The 17,267-nt window shown below is 46.5% G+C and overlaps 1 protein-coding gene across 1 annotated transcript in view; it reads right to left on the bottom strand.

Moving 5' to 3' along the window:
- Positions 1-717: 717 nt before the first annotated feature.
- The window catches only part of DIP2C (disco interacting protein 2 homolog C), a 377,029-nt gene continuing 360,479 nt past the window's right edge, over positions 718-17,267 (bottom strand). Inside the window, exons 33-37 of the mRNA XM_040967822.1 lie at positions 12,344-12,401; positions 10,850-10,924; positions 8,655-8,829; positions 6,485-6,608; positions 718-3,875 (exon numbers count right to left, since the gene is read on the bottom strand). Of these exons, the coding sequence (XP_040823756.1) occupies positions 3,623-3,875; positions 6,485-6,608; positions 8,655-8,829; positions 10,850-10,924; positions 12,344-12,401 (685 nt within the window). The 3' untranslated portion in view covers positions 718-3,622. The remainder of the gene's footprint in view (positions 3,876-6,484; positions 6,609-8,654; positions 8,830-10,849; positions 10,925-12,343; positions 12,402-17,267) is intronic.

Genomic DNA, 17,267 nt, shown 5'->3' with positions numbered 1-17,267 from the left:
ACATTTCACTGCCCAGTGTTACACGGGCAAAGCGTTGTTGCCCCTGGTCAGCATGGTATGGGCCAGTGGAGAGCTGAGACAGAGGAAACTCAGTCTCTGAGATGATAAGCATCATGGGCCACGAGCAGATGGGAATTCTACTGATTTTAATGCTTACAAATATTTGCCTTTTTTGTAGTTAGGGGACTGAAGGTCAGTTAATTTGCTTTCCAAACGACGAGACTATAAGAATTCTCAAAGCTTGGACAAAAGAAAAAAGCTTTTGGTTGTCAAATAAATACAGATAACTTTGGGGTGCAGCAGCCACAACCGCTACTTCCTGCCAGGCTGCTTTCCTACGTCGGAGCTGACAGGAGTGTTTGCATGTAGGACTCGGGCCTGCCGTTCAGCCCAGAGGCGTTACCAATAATCTGTACACTTGCAGCAAAATGTGAACAAATATATTTAGATATATTTAAAAGAATAAAAAAAAAACATTTCACAAAACATTTGTTGCCATAGGAATTCTCTTTAGCAATAAATGCCCACATCAAAATTTAAACATTGTTCAAAGTACGATCATCTGTACTAAGTTATGCCACAAATTATGTAAACAGAGTCAGGTACATTTCCCTGTAGGAGTCACTTCCTTCCTGGAACTGAAGCCTTCCGAGGTGTTACTTGTTCTTCTTGATGTTTGTTTTTTCCAGGGTACCAATTAAGAAACTGCTATTTCAGAGCAACAAAAATAAAAGCTTTTATTTGTTCATTTGAATATAAAACAGGCGTTATCACAGATGTACAAAGCGTACTGGTGGTTCAACATACAAGAAGGTTGCTGTCCTTTGCACATAAAAATTTTGTTTGAAACTGTGATTGGTTGAGTGTACGACTTTTCTCAAACCAGTCACCACACTCTGAAATAACGCTGCTAACATTCAACTGATAAAAGGGACCATTTCCCTCGGGTAAAGTGTCAAGCAGGATTAAATATATATAATAAACAAGCACCATGAGGAATCTGCTCCTGTTGGATTAGGTCTGTGTTTCAATGTTCATTGTGTACCCTCTGTTTGTGCAAGTTGATTTACACGGTTTTGTCTGACTTCAAAAGCACAAGGTCACAAGACAAACAGTTTTTACATTCTCATGAATGATTTATCTACAGGACAGTCTAATACAGAACGACCCTTCATTATTGCTGAAACTGGTGGTACTTCAGTGTCTCCTTTTCCTTGCACAACTACGCTTGGATCCCAGCCCACCAACTCTGTGGGACCTGAACTCTAGCATCAGAGACGACAGGATGCAGAGAAGACCTGCTGGGAACGGCCTCACACCTGCACTGCGACATCCGCCTGCCTTGAATGTCAAGTTGGTACGGGGGGAGTTAAAGTTATGCTTGAAGTGTCCTCTAGGTTTGCTTTGCTCCTGGCCATCAGCTGGACCACACAAGCTCTCCTCCAACACTGCGAATATGTCTCATCCACAGTGCCTTCTCTGAAACTGTAAACCTTCCCCTTAGACCAAGTGGGTGTGTGTAGGAAAATGTCCCCTTCTCCCTGCGTGTAACTGTGGTGCTCTCTGTTCTTAGGAAGCCAAAGACTGTAGGAATGTGTATGTGAAGCGTGTAGAGAAGTATGCACAGCAGTGAAGTCACACAGTATTTCAAAAATCAAATGCTTTGTGGAGATGGGAGGCTGCACGCGTATGCAGACCACTCTAAAAACATGTGCCATTTAAAATCTCCTTAAAACCATCAGCCTTGGATCTCAGAAGTCAAACAAAACTCTCTTAGCAAAGGGCTTACTGCTGGCTAGTAACAAAGGCAGACAAAGATATTGCCTACAATGTAATAATTATAAAAAAAAAAACACACTCTTAAGCTTTGCCCAGCAACAATCTTAGTCATGCATATCTAGTACCGACACTCATTGCAGGATCATATTGGGGCAGTAACAAAATAATTCCCTCCTGGGTTGCTGTCACCTCCTTCCTGGGCAGACACAGACAGGCCGACTCAACGGGCAACACGCCCCTGCGCTCGGAAAGCCGCATGGGGTGAGAGGCGGCTGCTGCGGAGCCAAGGAAATCAGCCTTGGGCTTAAGTCACTCAGCCCCAGCTCTGCTTGAATCCCGGAGGTGGAGGGGCAGGGCTGCCTTACTGCCAAGCTAGGAAAACCCCAAAGACCAGGAGTATAGACACACTGCTGGCCGGGGCTGGGGACAAGGGGCCCCCACTTACAGGAGCCTCTCCCTTGGAGACACGCTGGACCTGCTGTCCACTCTACACTGGGGCTGCCTAAGTGGGGACCAGTACAACCCAGTGCAGTCGGCCACAGAGCTTCATCCCTTCTCACACCAAGGACCCTGGAGAGATGAGTCTAACAAAAATGCCCAAAGACATTGTGCAACAAATTCTTGCAGCTAACTAAACAGTGCGAGGTTTTTTTTTTTTCTTTCTCCAACCTAAACAACCCCTCAGTGTCGTCAGCACATGCTGGCATAAACGCATTCACTGTTATCCCCGCCAAAAGAAGAAAAAAAAATAGTGCACATTTTGCCTTCAATTCCTTCACCATCTTTGAGATGGTGCTAACTTCACTTGCTGGCCTCTGGTTCTAGAAGAAACACGTTGAGACGGGGCTCCCTGGCAAGCCGGGGTGCTCGCGACAGCAAAGTGTGTGTGAGTACAGTGGAGGGCGCACCATGCAAGTGACAAGCTCTGCATTGAAACTTGTAAAATCTCCTTTTTCATTAGTGAATTTATATTTCATATATATATATTTGTTGTGATACTATCCACGCAAGATAATACAACACTTTTTTTTATATTAGCAAACATTACAAGACTTTAATATTCTTGAATGTTTTTTTCTCTTTTATACTTCTAAAGAGATCAAAATAAATTAAACATTTTGTACATAATTACATATCGAGGAAGTTAACTTATTTTTATCTTTTTAGTTTAGTACAAAGATATCTGCAAGATAATTGCCGAAATACACCTTATTTATAATTTCTTCTCATTCTAGGCTAACTTCACAGGCCGTATGGGAGCCTTTGCTTCTTCTTCAGGTTTCTGACAAAGGAAGCTGCTACAACCTAATTGGAAGGTGCTATGTGGAAGGTTTTCTCGTACCTCGGTAAACTTCCCTAAAAGGATTTAGCAATGGCTTAAATTAGTAACAGATCCATGTCATTAAGATTTCATGACACATTAAAACAGAGAAAACAATTTTTTGTCACACTACATAAACTGTTTAAAAGAACCCATCAGGAGGGCAGAATATTTTTTTTAATTGCTATTTCGGCTGAACAAAATACCACATTTACGAAGAAAGCACTTATTATCCAATAATTAAAAAAAAAAAAGAAAGTAAGTTTTTGAAATGAGCTTTTCCAACAAACTGAAGGCAGTAATCCGAAGTCCTTCTGAGCGAAATTCAGTGGTAAATTCACATTTCATCTCCATGCCAATCGTGACTGCTGCGAGAAGTCCTCCTCGTCCCCCTCCCGCCACACCGTGCCAGGCTCTGTGCTGGCCCACGGGGTGGCCCTCGCGGGGCCTGCGCGTTTTCAGTGGACACCAAGAACAAGGTTCGTGTCTCCAGGGAAGTCCGTGGAAGCCAGGGAGACGAGACTACATGTTGTAGGCCACGTAGATGGGATCCAGCTGGTCGGCCAGGAAGCCATCGCGTAGGTGCATCCGCTGCTTTTCTCCACGCGAGTTGATGGGGATGACCCCGATGTCCACCACCACCACCACGCCCACGATCAGGTAGTGCTCCTCCAGGACCACGTTGGTCACCAGGGGAACTAGGTCCAATGCTTCTTGCTCTGACCCATCCAGCTCAACCACCACCACCAACAAATTTGTCCAGGTGAACACGGCACTGAAAGGCACAAAGGAAAACGATGTAACACGGCCTGGCGTGGCGCCTACAGACCGACCATACGCTCTCCGCAGTTCATCAGAGTGCTTGCCGTTTCACCTCTGCAGGCTGTCAGGTGCCTTCCCTGGTTACAGCGCGCCATGCCTTGGGGTTTCTGTACTGTGAGGGGTGCCACTCTACCTCCTGAGAGTGGTCCATTGTGGCCTCGTGCCTGAAGCAGGAGAACTGACCCCCGCATACCAGGGCTTCTGCCCTCAGTGTGCCCAGCACCTGTGACTTGCCTGCTCTGTAGCCAGGGTGTGTGTGTGTGGCGGCTGAAGGCCTGGCTAGCCCATGGCTGGCCCTGGCCCAATGGCAGCCCATGTTTCCCTGGCCCTGGGCTCAGCCCGGAAGCTGGGCAGTGTGTGCCAAGGGGTGCTGGCGCCCTTTGGTGTTGGTGAAAGAGAGACCTGTGGAGAGGAGCCCTCCCGCCCCAGGCCACAATTAATGAGCTGGCATGGAAGGGGCTGTGGGGTGGCTGGGACTGGCAATGGGCAGCCCCCCAGGTGGCTGCAGTTTTCCAGCATGCAGGGTGAAATTGGGCTCTCCTAGCATGGGAAGGGGGCCAAGGGCTTTTAGCCTGTGCAGCTGGTAAAAGCTTACACCTGTAAACTGTAATGGTGGCTTGTGGAACCGGTTGGGTCAGGGTCATGGCTTGGGAGGCTGAGGAGGCCAGAAGGCAGCTGGGTGAAGGAGCTGCCAGGAGGCTGGGATCAGGCTCAACGAGCATCCTGGTGGAGGAGGCCCCCCGGGAAGGTCCAGCCTGCTTGGGGTAGGGGACTCTCCAGAACTGTCACATGGCTCCCGGGGACATTACAGTTTTACTGTGTAGGCCTGAGTGAAGCATCTACAAGATCACATACACACATACAGTTTTCAGACATTTGCAATGTGCAGATTAGCCCTGAAGTAGTTGGATCAGATCGATTTTTCCATATTTATTGGAGTAGGTCAAGGGCACGCTGACTGTACTGTTATTCCCTTGGTTTGCCAGGAAGCTCTGGGCTGGCTGCCGGCGACTTCCTGAGTTTTCTGGGGTGGTCCTGTGGGGCTGCAGGTGTTGCTTTACTGCTTAAGACAAACTGATGAGGAATGAGGTGATTGGTGTGAATGTGGCCCACCTGTGGTTTGTGGTTTCTCAGCGGGAAGTAACCAGGAGAGTATATGGAGAGGTAGCAGAATGGGGCAGGCTGGGAGAGGGTTAGGGAGAGCCAAAGGGAGCAGTTTATGCCTTGGAAGTTTCCAGGGAAAGGACACTGGAGTAAGACGCACGCACTAGCTCTGGCAGCTGGCGTATCTCCAGGTCGGGGGTCACCCAGGTGACCACTGCACTGCTCAGAACCCCATGGGGGGATGCCCGGGAACCTCTCATAGCACACCTGCAAGCTAGGCAGAAGAACCTGGAGGGAGTGGCCAAAGCCAAGTAAAATTTATTCCTGAGACGCAGAAGGCGCTACGGAATGTTTAGGGCTATTTTTAAAAGGGAGATGAGGTTGACCCTCGAGTATCTGTGCATGAATTCCATGGAGCTCAAGGAGAGAAGACACTGGTAACTTGAAATGCCTTGATGGAGATTCAGTGCAGGCATGGCTGATCTGAGGCATGCAGCAATCACTGGTATCTGAGCGCCAGCTGGTCTACCGCACCAAGGGCCCAACATCACATTTCCTAAAATAAACAGCAACCTGCCACTGCAGAGCAGCGTGTTAACGAAAGGACGCTCTGAGAGCCAGTCTGTTCAACCAGGAAGAAGCCCACTGAGATTCCAGAATATGTTTCCACTGAAGTTTCTGACCTAAATTCCAGACAGGCTTTCCTGGACGATGGGTCCACAGTAAGCATGGTGTTTGCTGTTGAATGAATGAATGCATCTAAAGCTAATGGTTTTGAGTCACTTTTGGCATTTATTCTAAACACAACAGAAAGGCATGGGTGTGTCTGAGCAAAATACCAAGGACACTGGGGAGTGTGTGGCCATGAAAACCTGCCCTTTCTCCAGAAACACCATTCCCACAGTTGGCACCAAGCAGGAGACTCAGGTGGGCCAGAAAGGAAGGTCCAGGGACATTAAGGGAGGGTGACAGCTGGCCATCCTCCCCACGACCCTCCTAGGGGGCACTCTGCCATTCTCTACTTTGGTCCATTCAAGTAGCTCTGAAGGCTGTCCAGGGCCCTGCTCTTCCTCCCACTGGAAGCTTCCCCATACAACACACAGCCATGTACAGTTCCCTGGAGGATGACAGTCACAACAGTATGTTCTGAGTCTATGTGATAGGGAATTTGCTTTTTCTGCTTACATGTTCAGAAATTAAAAAGCAAACAAACAACTGGCCTCCCTAGAAAATGTCAACAGTAGCTCTTATGGCAATAAAAGTCCATCATTTTCACGAGTGAGGAGGGTTCTGTTGCTACTAATTCTAAGAATATCAGGTTCATCTGTCACACTCTGGCACATTCCACTGCCTCTCTCATCAAAGTTCTCTTCTCCGCCATGTGCCACTGTGCTCCTTTCAACAATTGAGAAATTCTACTGCTGACTCGCATCCCAAACCCAGGACCTCATGACTTACCATTCTGTAACACTTTTATGGGCTCTGATTACCGAGGTCTCGATGTCTATCGGGTGATACCTCATGCCCCGCAGCTCCATGGCTTCATCCAGTGCCCCCACCACATAGAGGGCATCGTGACGCTCTGGGAACAAAAACACTGGTAAATTGCATAGCAGGGACTGGCTGATTTACTTACTTGAAAGGCAGAGAAAGAGAGAAAGTATTAGTTTCAGATTTTCCAATGTCTGCAACAGCCAGGTGCGAGGGATTCCATCTGGGTCAGCTATGTAGGTGGCAGGAGCTCAAGCACCTGGGCCATCATGTGCTGCTCTGTAGGTGCATTCCCAGGGTGCTGGGTTGGCAGAGCAGTGGGAGTCAAGCCATGGCAATGCTGGCATTGCTAGTGGCAGCCTAGCCCTCAGGATGTGACAACACTGGCCTCTTCTTTCTTTTTCAAAAGTGATTAAAGTGAGTCCTGAGTGAGAGTTGCAAAGAAGGGACAATGAGCTGGGGGAGGCTGCTTGTCACCCGAGGGGGTGTCTTCAGGGGGAGGGCTGCCACAGGCAGGGGTGTTCCTGAAAAATGCCATTGTCTGAGGCTTGTGGCAAAGGCCTTCCCTCCATCATCTGCCCTGCCCCACCCTGCCCTGTCTTATCCCACCTCTGTATCTTTTCTTCAGGAGAAGCAGGCCTTGGACAGGCTGCTGCTCACTGCCCAAAACATGGGCACAAGTTTATCAGCTGCAGCTAAGGGAATCAGCTCCTGGTTGCAACAACCAGCCTGAGTCCTGGGGACCAGCACACACTTGCTGAGCACTCAAGGGTTCTGTCTACTTAGCGTCACCCACGACTCTGGGCAGGGAAAGTGAACCCCAGTTCTGCTCAGCCTCATCACACAAGGCTCATGCTGAGCCATTAATCCCATGAATAAATGACAGAAGACACAGTTTTTGGTGGTACTCATGAATGAAAATGTCCTTTGCTCATGGAGCCATGTAATGAATGTATCTTTCATGCTAATCTTGGATTACAATATTATGTAGCCATTCCTATCCTTTCCTTAATTTTTATAGGGTAATAAGTTTATCTGGGAAATTCTGAAAACAATGATTGGCACAGTAAATGATGCATTTTTTCCTAACCTAACACCAGAGAAGAGCTGGACACACCAGCTTGTACTCCTGACAGATCCTCGCCTCCTCTATAGAGGACTGGGGAGGTGAGCAACTGTGCCAACACCCTGCTCTTTCTGGTCCTGCCCTGGGAGTACAACCCACACCAGCTTTCTATCTGGCAAGCTCACTCTTTACAGGAGTCCACAGAACAAGCTCAGGTACACTAGTCTATAACTTCTGCAACACAAGTGCTGGGCCTGAATATTTCAACACTTATGCCTTTGGCTAACCCTCTTCCAGGTCAGGTGTGTACAGGTGTGGTAGACTGGAAGGTTGGCTAGCCTCATGGACATCATCTCCTTGGAGGTTTCAGTAGGGCAGAATTTTGCCTGGAGTTTCAACCCCTAACCTTGGGAGATACTCAAGTCTTGCCTCTAATTCTAGCAGAGCTGAGGAAGTGAGAAGGGATCTGGAATGAATCAGGAGTCACAAAGACAAGCAGGCATCCACAAGTTGGCTCCGTGACCACTCCTGGCCTCTCATCTGAGTGGTGCATGGGCAAACGACAGTGGTCTCACTTAGCTGCTCATGAGGGGCACCAGTCCCAAGGCTCCGGAGTTTAGAGACTGCTGTCAGCATCCTTGAGCCTTGGGGCCTTCCCTTTCCCAAACCTGAGCAGAACCAGTCCCCAATTGAGTACCTGCCCTCCCACGCAGCTGTCAGTCCAGTTTCCATCACAGATGGGCCTTTTAGCCGGACCAGTGCAGGCTGAGCATGGCAGCCCAGGCTCCTCTCTGCTTCGTGTCTCCTCTAGTATCTCAGGTACACAGGGGCTAGGTAATGTCCACTTTCAGTTGGACAAACAACTGCTTTTTTCCTTCCCTGTGAACCTTGGCTCTGTTCAGCCTGGATGTGGCAGGCACGGTGTGCATGTGTGTGTGCGCATGCACACACACACCCGCACCGCCCACCCCCCACACACACGTTTTGGCTCTGCTCTGGCTATCTGAGACCCCAGGTGTGTTCAGTGTCTCTCTGCTCGCTCTTGATGGAAGGCCTTTGGCCAGAACTCACCTCCGTTGGCATCTGTGAGCTCAGTTCTCCGCAGGAATCCCAGGTAGCCTGTTCGTGCCCAGATGGTCTGTGTGTCTCCGAAACTTAATCTTGAGTTGAAATGATCTGATTGGAGGGACTCGTCCCCATAAATAGTAAAATATCCGCTGGCATTGTGGGCGCTGTGAACCCAGATCTGTGAGGGGGCAAAACACCACCATGAGCAGGTCACCCTGAGACTATCTCCGGGGGAGGGCGGGGCCGAGGCAAATGCTGCCTTCCCATCATGTATACTTGGTGATGTACAAGTCTCCTTGGACTGAACAAACAAGATGATGTTAATCTTACTCAGGTCTCTGGGGCCACAGAGTTCACCAGAATAAAGGCACTATGCCAAATTTACAGCCAAGCAACAAAATAAGCTATCCATTTGCTGGAAACTTTAATAAGGCAGATTAATTGAAGGTTTCAAGTCAGAGCTTTTAAAAAACCAAACACATCAATGAATCCCCGGTTGTACTAGTTGAAGGGTAACTGGGAAAACATGACAAAAAGAGTTGAGATTTCTTTTCTCTGCTTTCACCTAGTTAGAATATTTCTGGAAGTACACTGGAATGAAACAACCCAAAGCAAAAGACATGGGGGAAAGGTGTGTGACATCCAGAAACGGGAAACAAACATGGCCGGCTGTCATTCAGGGTCACGGTGAAGTAGAGACTGAGTGATAGCAGCCATGGCCAGGCAGATTATACAGACTACGGAGACCACAAGTGGGGAGAGTTAAGCCAGTATGATCCCAGAGATGCTCGTGGAGCTTTGCGCTGGACAATTCACAGCAAAGATACGCTGGGATGGGCTAGTCTCATTATTTTGTATTTACAGTGAAAAATGATCACGTTCTTCATGTCAGAAATTCTGTCTCGCCTACCACTGAATGTCCAGCCCTCCAGCAGAGCCTGGCACACAGCAGGCACTTAATAACTACATGCTGAAAAATGAAAAGAGTGACACGAAGAAAGAAGGTGTTATCAACAAATGTGGCAAATGGTTTCTGTTTCCCAATTCAAGTTTTTTCTTGTTGAGACAAGGCAGTGCTTTTCAACTCCCAAAAGAAAAAATCAGGAGAGCCTGACATTTCTGAGAACAAGGACATCACGCTCAGTGAAGGAAGTACAGAGAGAGACAAATGCTGCATGATCTTATGTATTTGTGGAATTCAACAAGCTATCCCATAGAAGCAGAGAATACAATGGTAGCTCTCAGAGGCTGGCGAAAAGGAACAGAGATGAGAAAATATTACTCAGAGAGTATAAACGGGGGCCAGCGTAGTGGCAGAGCAGCTTAAGCTCTACCTGCTCCACCACTGGCATTCCATATGGACAATGGTTTGAGTTCAGGCTGCTGTGCTTTCAATCCACCTCCCTGCCACTGTGCCTAGGAAAACAGCGGAAGATGGCCCTTCTTGGGTCCCTGCTACCCATGTGGGAGACCAGGACAAAGCTCCTTAACCCCAGATCAAGCCATTGTGGTCACATGGGGAACAAAGCAGTGAACGGAAGATCTTTCTCTGACTTTCCCTATCTCTTTATAACTCTGATTTTAGAATAAACAAAACTCTGCCTTCGGTGGGGCAGTGCAAGATGTTTTTCTCCAGCCACATTCAACCAGCATGCAATAAAAAGGCAGGAGTTACAATCCACCCAGAGCAGGGCTGCATTATCATCCACGTAAAGAAGCAATGTGTAAGATAGCACTGTCTTACGATCTGAAATAATTCTGGAACTATCAGTTTTCTATTCTGCTTGTTACCATTTATCAATGCTGCTACAATTCTAAGTCGTGGTACTATTCTCTTAGTAGGTCTCCCTATCATGTTTTCTGATGTAAAATTTTCCAGCAATTAGGGCAACCATGAAGGACACAAATGCAGGAGCTAAGACGCAAGGAAACAAGACTGTGTAACCTTGGTTTTCTACCTTCTCTGGATTCCCTGGAGAGAATCTATCATGCTCCCTGCCATGGAATCATGTAAATAGTCAAGTTTATCTTGATTTATTCTCTAGACAATTGTGACTTATCCAATTTAAACTGAGGGCTGTACTGAGAATTAACGTCTGTGGAGAAATTTATGGATGCCAAGTACAGTAGAAGAGCGTCCCAAGAGAGTCCGTTCAGTCTTGGGGCTCATGCCTCAGGGGGGCTGCTCCTTAACTCACCTCTCCTAGGTGGGAGTCCCCCAGCGGTCCTTTTGTTTCTGGATTGGCAATTATGATCCGAACTCCTGGAAGTATCTATTTGGGAGAAGAGAAAACCTATTTTAATGGGGGGACAGACAGGAATCACTCACAGATCAACCTTGTCTTTATGTCAAGCTCTTATTTTTCTTTAAAAAAAAAGTGATGTAGAAAGAAGTATGACATTCAAGCAAAATTACATTCCACAGATTTGTACATCATTCTAAAATTATAGCATACCAATTTCATCATAATTATTACAACAAAACATCCTATGTTAAAGTGACCTTAAATTAAGAATTCTGATTGTCAAACATACTTCAATAACACTAGGAAACAAATCTAGAAATCACTAAGTAGTTCTGAATTACAACAACAAAAAATGATAAATGAGATAGCACTTAACACGGTGTGATCCTGCAAAAGAGGACCTACCAGCTATTTCAGTGGAGTCTTAGCACAGCCCCTGAACACAAACGAGGGTAGGCCTTACAGTAACTGCACTAAGGAAGTTCCAGCATAAAGTTTTCAGGAATGAGGGAGACCTCAATGATAACCCACAGTGACTCTAGCAATCTGACTCTGTAGGAAGCTGCCATGTGACAACTGCCAGCACGGCCACCAGCCTCTGGGAATGGCTCTATGGAAGCCTCGTGCTTTCCCCAAAGGAATTTTGTCCCAAATTACGGAGAACTTTTTGCTGCAGGTAAGCATCTTTTGTTATCATGCCTGTCAATCTTGGGCATCTCCTTCTTAATGGAACTGTTCCCAAGCCCACTGGAATCACAGATGGAAAGGAGCCAGTAGTCAATGGTCAAAGTCTTGAACGCAGCCAGCCTTGGGTCAGCTGATGTCATGCTATGCCTCCACAGCTGGCTGAGACAAAGGCCATCCTATGGCGAGATCACCACATCTCTTGGAACACTGCTGCTGCGCCTCAGGTTGGAAGTGAGATCTGACAAGTGTGGTTTCTGCAGCTGCCAGACAGTGTCAGACTGGGTGGGGAGTGCCTTCCTGCTGTGAGAGCTGGTGTTAGGAAGGCCTCTAACCTGGGTTCCGGTAGGCACAGATGACAAAAGATGCTTTCAGAGTTAAGTCAAGTGGAGAAGGCAATGGACACTTGAGACCGAAGCGCAGATAGCAAAGTTGTTTATTTGGGCTTACATATGTCTCTTGTCCTTCAGTTCTATTTTTTTTTTTAAGTAATCACTATAGTAGAAAATACTAGTTGTCCACTGATAAGCATTTACTGTCTACTTCCATAGTAATTGAAGACGTGAGAGATAAAAACATAAAATGGTTTAAAACACAATTATTTTGAGTTTCTGTACTCACGGACAAACTTAGTTCTGAAATATTATTTCCAAAAATGTTTCTTTTGGAAAAAAATTCTACAAAATGTACTTCTCAAACTTTCAAACAGCCAAACATTCAAACTCCTACAGAAATGTGTGTGTTTCCACTTGGAGTACTTACTTTTCCTGATTCCATTAAGGGTAAACTGTGAGGAGACCCTCTCTCTACTAAACGGACTCTGCAAATAAACAGAAACACGAGTGACTATGATTTTTTCAGTTTATTTCTGCCCATCAGACAGCACATGGGTACTCACGTGAGAAAATTCTCAAGAGAACTCTGAGCATCAGAGAGCAGCAAAGGTCAACGTCACAGGGAGGGGGAACTGACGGCACGCCAAACACCGTGGCAGGCCAGAGAAGCTGGGAGAGCCCAGCAATCAAGGCCACAGGGAAGGCTGAGCAAGCTGCACTGGCCAAGTCTGCAAATTAACTGGGAAACACAATTCTGACTTTGAAGCAACCACGGTTCAGCTTAGCGTTAGCCAAAAGGGAACCAAGAGCTAAACGGCATCCTTCAAAGAGCTGCCCATCGTCTACGATGGACACACCTGGTCCTGATGTGGTGCTGCTTACACATGAGACTAACACACACTTGGGAAGGCAGGGCCCAAGTGTGTACCATCCCAATGGGATGTGCCTGAGCAAGCCAGTTCAGACAGCAAACCGTCTTTACAATTGTTTTTAGTCCAAAGGAATAAGTTAATGAAAATTTCATCATATTTAAAAATATCTATTTTATTTAAAAGGCAGAATTAGAACAGGGAGAGACTGAGATCTTCTATTCGCAGGTTCACCGTGATGGCTCAATTTGCTGATCCTCCATATGGGCGCTGATTTGTGTCCCAGCTGCTCCGCTTCTCGTCCTGCTCCCTGCCTGTGGCCTGGGAAGGCAGGGGAGGATTGCCCAAAGCCTGGGGACCCTGCACCCGCGTGGGAGACCCAGCTCAACTCTGGTCATTTCAGTCATCTGGGGAGTTAACCAGTGGATGGAAAATCTGTCTCTCCATCTCTCTCTGTAAATCTGCCTTTCAGATAAAAAAAAATAAGTAAATCTTTTTAGAAAAAAATAATAAATCTTTGAAAAAATTTAAAAATTGCCTTTTAGAAGAATAACATCACAATCCTCGAATTTCTTGATAGAGATTTACTGAATACCACAAAATATTAAAAACCAGAGCCCCCAGGAAAGACAGGTAGGTAGGTCTGCCTGAGATCAGCTGAAATGCTTTCAGCAGCTCATCAGATTAAGTCACCTGCGCCTGGAAGAGCAGGAGGTAGTGGCTCAAGCTGGCTCCAGTGTTTAGGGCCCTGCCACCCACATGGGAGACCTGGAAGAAGCTCCTGGCTTCAGCCTGGCACATTCCCAGGCATTGCAGCCGTCTCAAGAATGAACCAGCAAATTCAATTTGTTTATTTTTATTAGAAAGGCAGATTATACACAGAAAAGGAAAGATAGAAAGATCTTCCATCCAGTGGTTCACTCCCTAAATGGCTGCAATGGCCAGAGGTGAGCCAGTCAGAAGCCAGGAGCCAGTAGCTTCTTCTGATTCTTCTACATGGGTGCAGGGGCCCAAGGAGTTTAGTAGTCTTCTGCTGCTTTCCCAGGCACATTAGCAGGGAGCCAGACTGGAAGCAGAGTAGTTGGGTCTCGAATTGAGGTTTAGATATGGGATGCGGCATCCCAAGTGGGGCCTATTAACCTGCTATGGTACAATGCTGACCTCAAGGTTATTTAAACAAAATAAAGCCCTCCCCTCCAAAATAAAGCCCAATGCTTAAGCCTCATTTTAAAGCTATCAAAGGAGCTGGCACCGTGGCTTAGCAGGTTTGTCAGAATGACAAAATACACTGAAAGCACCAATACTAACAAAAGGAGGGTTCTCCTAGAAATCAAAATTACAGTGAGGCAAAGTCCAAGATGGTGAGCCCAGAAGTCTAGCAGTGAGCAAGGTTCCATCACCAAGGTGTATGGGCAGGTGTTTTTGCTGCAACCAAGTCGCTGGCATATCTGTCCAGCCTGCAGAGGCCCTCAGCCAGAGTCCTAGCTGTCTTTCTGATCCAGTTACTTGTTAATGTACCTGCTGGCAGGCACAGATGCTCATACTCCTGCCATCCAAGTGGGAGCGCTGGCTGGAGTTCCTGGCCTGGTCCTGGTTGTGTGGGCATCTACAGAGTGAACCAGTAGATAGCAGATCTTTCTCTTTCAAATAAATTCAATACTAACGAAAGGAAACAGTTCTAGAAACAGGGCTCGATCGCCCTATAAATTAGGTGGAAAATAATGTTTTCACCTAATTTTGTACATAACAGTGTATCAATGGAGCAAATCACAAAATGAAGCGTTTTTTTCCCCATGTAAAATGATAAACTTTGCATGTGCCTCCTCTCTTTGCAGACACGTCTACCACTCCTACCACATCCCCTTGTAGGAACCGCACAAAACACACACATATGCAGATCTTGTATCACCATTAGTGAGCCAAAATGGAGATATTATTAACTCATTAAGATGCCTTCCATTTCCTTCTATTGTTCGCTTTCTACCCCAGGCCCCCTATGCCATTAAGGCATCTGTTTCCTTCCACTCTTTGGGGCTGTGAGAATCTCTGAGAATGTTCTGTTTTTGGCGATCTAGGATGCCTTTCAATCTGAATTTCATGTTTCTCTTCACAGTTACTTGTGCGCTGTGGGTTTTCTGGAAGAAGCCATCAGAGGTAAGCGCCCTTCACGTGACATGCGTCAAAGGTTGCCTCCCACAGCTGAGCCCAGGGACAAGGTTCTGAGCCTAAACCTGACCTCACAGCTCACATCAGTCACCGAAATCAGAGACCAGGAGGACTCTGGTTGAGGCTGCAATCTGATACAGAGCACTGAGGCTGCCTGTGTGTACTTAGTGGTACAGGAACGAGAGAGCTGCGTGACAGAATCAGAAGTTGGGATAATACTGTTGAGCAAAGGACAGCAAGCTCCACGGAGGGTTCAGCTGCCCGTCTTCTGAGATCACAGACCGTGGTGAGGCCATAAAGAGTAGCTGCAGAACTCTCTCGCCCTCTATGTGCACGCACACACACCTGTGTACACATCTGTACCACCACATGCCCAACACACAATGCGAGGCCTGGCACAGACACACAACACTGGCAATACTATCTCATTTGCACCAAGTCACACACATTCATGTATATATACACTTAGGAATCCTCACTCATATCACATTCACAATGTGCACATATTCTTGTATACTTAAAACATATATAACCACACATGGAAAAGCTCTCACACGCATACTGAGTGCACCCAAAACACATGTGCAACATGTTCACACAACATATACTTCACTTCTGCACACAAAATGTACACTCATAACACACATGCAACCCACTTAAATATGCATGAAGATATAACACACACAATGCAGACACATGGACAGCACACAAACATGCACATACAGACACAGTACAACATATACAAGATAGCTGCACAAATTCACATGTGCATACAGAGTGCGTGCGCACACACACACACACACAATCAGGAACTGACCTGGCAGAGGCATCCTTGCTAGCCTTGTCTTCATTTCCATCCTGTCCCGCCCATTCTGTTGCTAACTGAATCAGAAGTCTATTGACAGAGGATTGGTTCTATGCTCACTTCTCACAGGATCTTGACACTTGGCTAACCATTGGCCAGATATTTAGGATTTGTGTTTTCTTTATTTTCTCCCTTTTAAAGATTTATTTATCTTACTTGTAAGTCAGGTAGAGATCTATTTGTTGATTCACTCCCCCAAATGGCTGCAATGGTCAGAGCTGGGCTGCTATGAAGCTGGGGAGCTATGAGCTTCTTCTGGGTCTCCTCTGTGGGTACAGGGGTTCAGTGCTTAGATCACCTCCGCAGCTTTCCCAGACCATTAGCAGGGAGCTAAATGGAAAGTGGAGCAGGTGGGAGTTGAATCAGCACCCATTTGGGATGCTGGTGCTGCAGGCTGGGGATTAGCCCACTATGCCATCATGTCAACCCCATTTAAAAAAATTGAATTACATCTTTAATCCCACCTTCAGGTTATACGTACTGAGTAAGTCAAGCAGTTTACACTTTAAGCTTTTTTACACTAACATTGTGTTTGTAAGATATGAGAAACTGCTGAAACTATTTCTTCAAATGCAAAAAATGGGTTGGTGTTGCAGCACAGTGGGTCCAAATGCTACTTGTGATGCCAGCATTAGGGTCCTGGGTGCCCAACTGCCATTTAATTTTGTTGCTAATGTGCCTGGGAAAAGTAGTGAGTGATTGCCCAATTTGGTGTCAGCACTGTCCAGCCCAGGGCTTTGTGGTCATTTCAGGGGAAGGTGCAGGAGACCAGTAGATTGAACATTTCTGTTTCTTCCTTCCCGTCTCTCTCACTCTTTCAAATAAATACGTCTTTAAAAAAAAATAATGTGTTTTTCTTTTCTAGGCAGTTGGAAAAATTCAAATGCATAAGAAAAGATCAAATTGAACATGACTGACAGACTAGGAATTCAAAATAAACCTAACGCATAATTTAAAACCAAATAGGTATTTCCAAATAGTCTCAGGATCATTTCACCGTTTCTCCCCTGTGCATGTAGAGATACAATCTATTCTGGGGAACGGGGAGATCATGTGTTCTCGTGATGTGACACAGAAACATTCTGCTGCATGCGCAGATCACCAGCCTCACACAAGGCGGTTTTGGGGAATGGAATGGGCAGACACCAAGCACGGCGACATGGCTTTGGCTGCTCTGTGCTCTTGCTGCACTGCTTCTATCCCACCATGAGTCTTTTCTGCAAGCTCATGCCTTCTCCTCTCCAGGGTAAACTGCACACACAAACCGGTAACTTTGCCTTCTCCAGGTTAATTAAGTGATAATTGAGCAGGTGCCTTGGGGTTCCCAGATGGATCAACCATTTAGGCAACAGGAAAAGTAATTAATCCTTACACCAGACCCTGATATTTTCCAGGCAGAAAGCCATAGCCTCATTTTTTTTTTTTTTTGAATCAGGGTTGGGGTTTCAGCA

Source organism: Ochotona curzoniae, unplaced genomic scaffold (genome assembly GCF_017591425.1).
Source record: "Ochotona curzoniae isolate NIBS_2020 unplaced genomic scaffold, NIBS_Ocur_1.0 scaffold_4683, whole genome shotgun sequence".
Taxonomy (NCBI): Eukaryota; Metazoa; Chordata; class Mammalia; order Lagomorpha; family Ochotonidae; genus Ochotona; species Ochotona curzoniae.
Note: the sequence above shows the minus strand (reverse complement) of the source record. Positions and strands in the feature narration are given on the sequence as shown.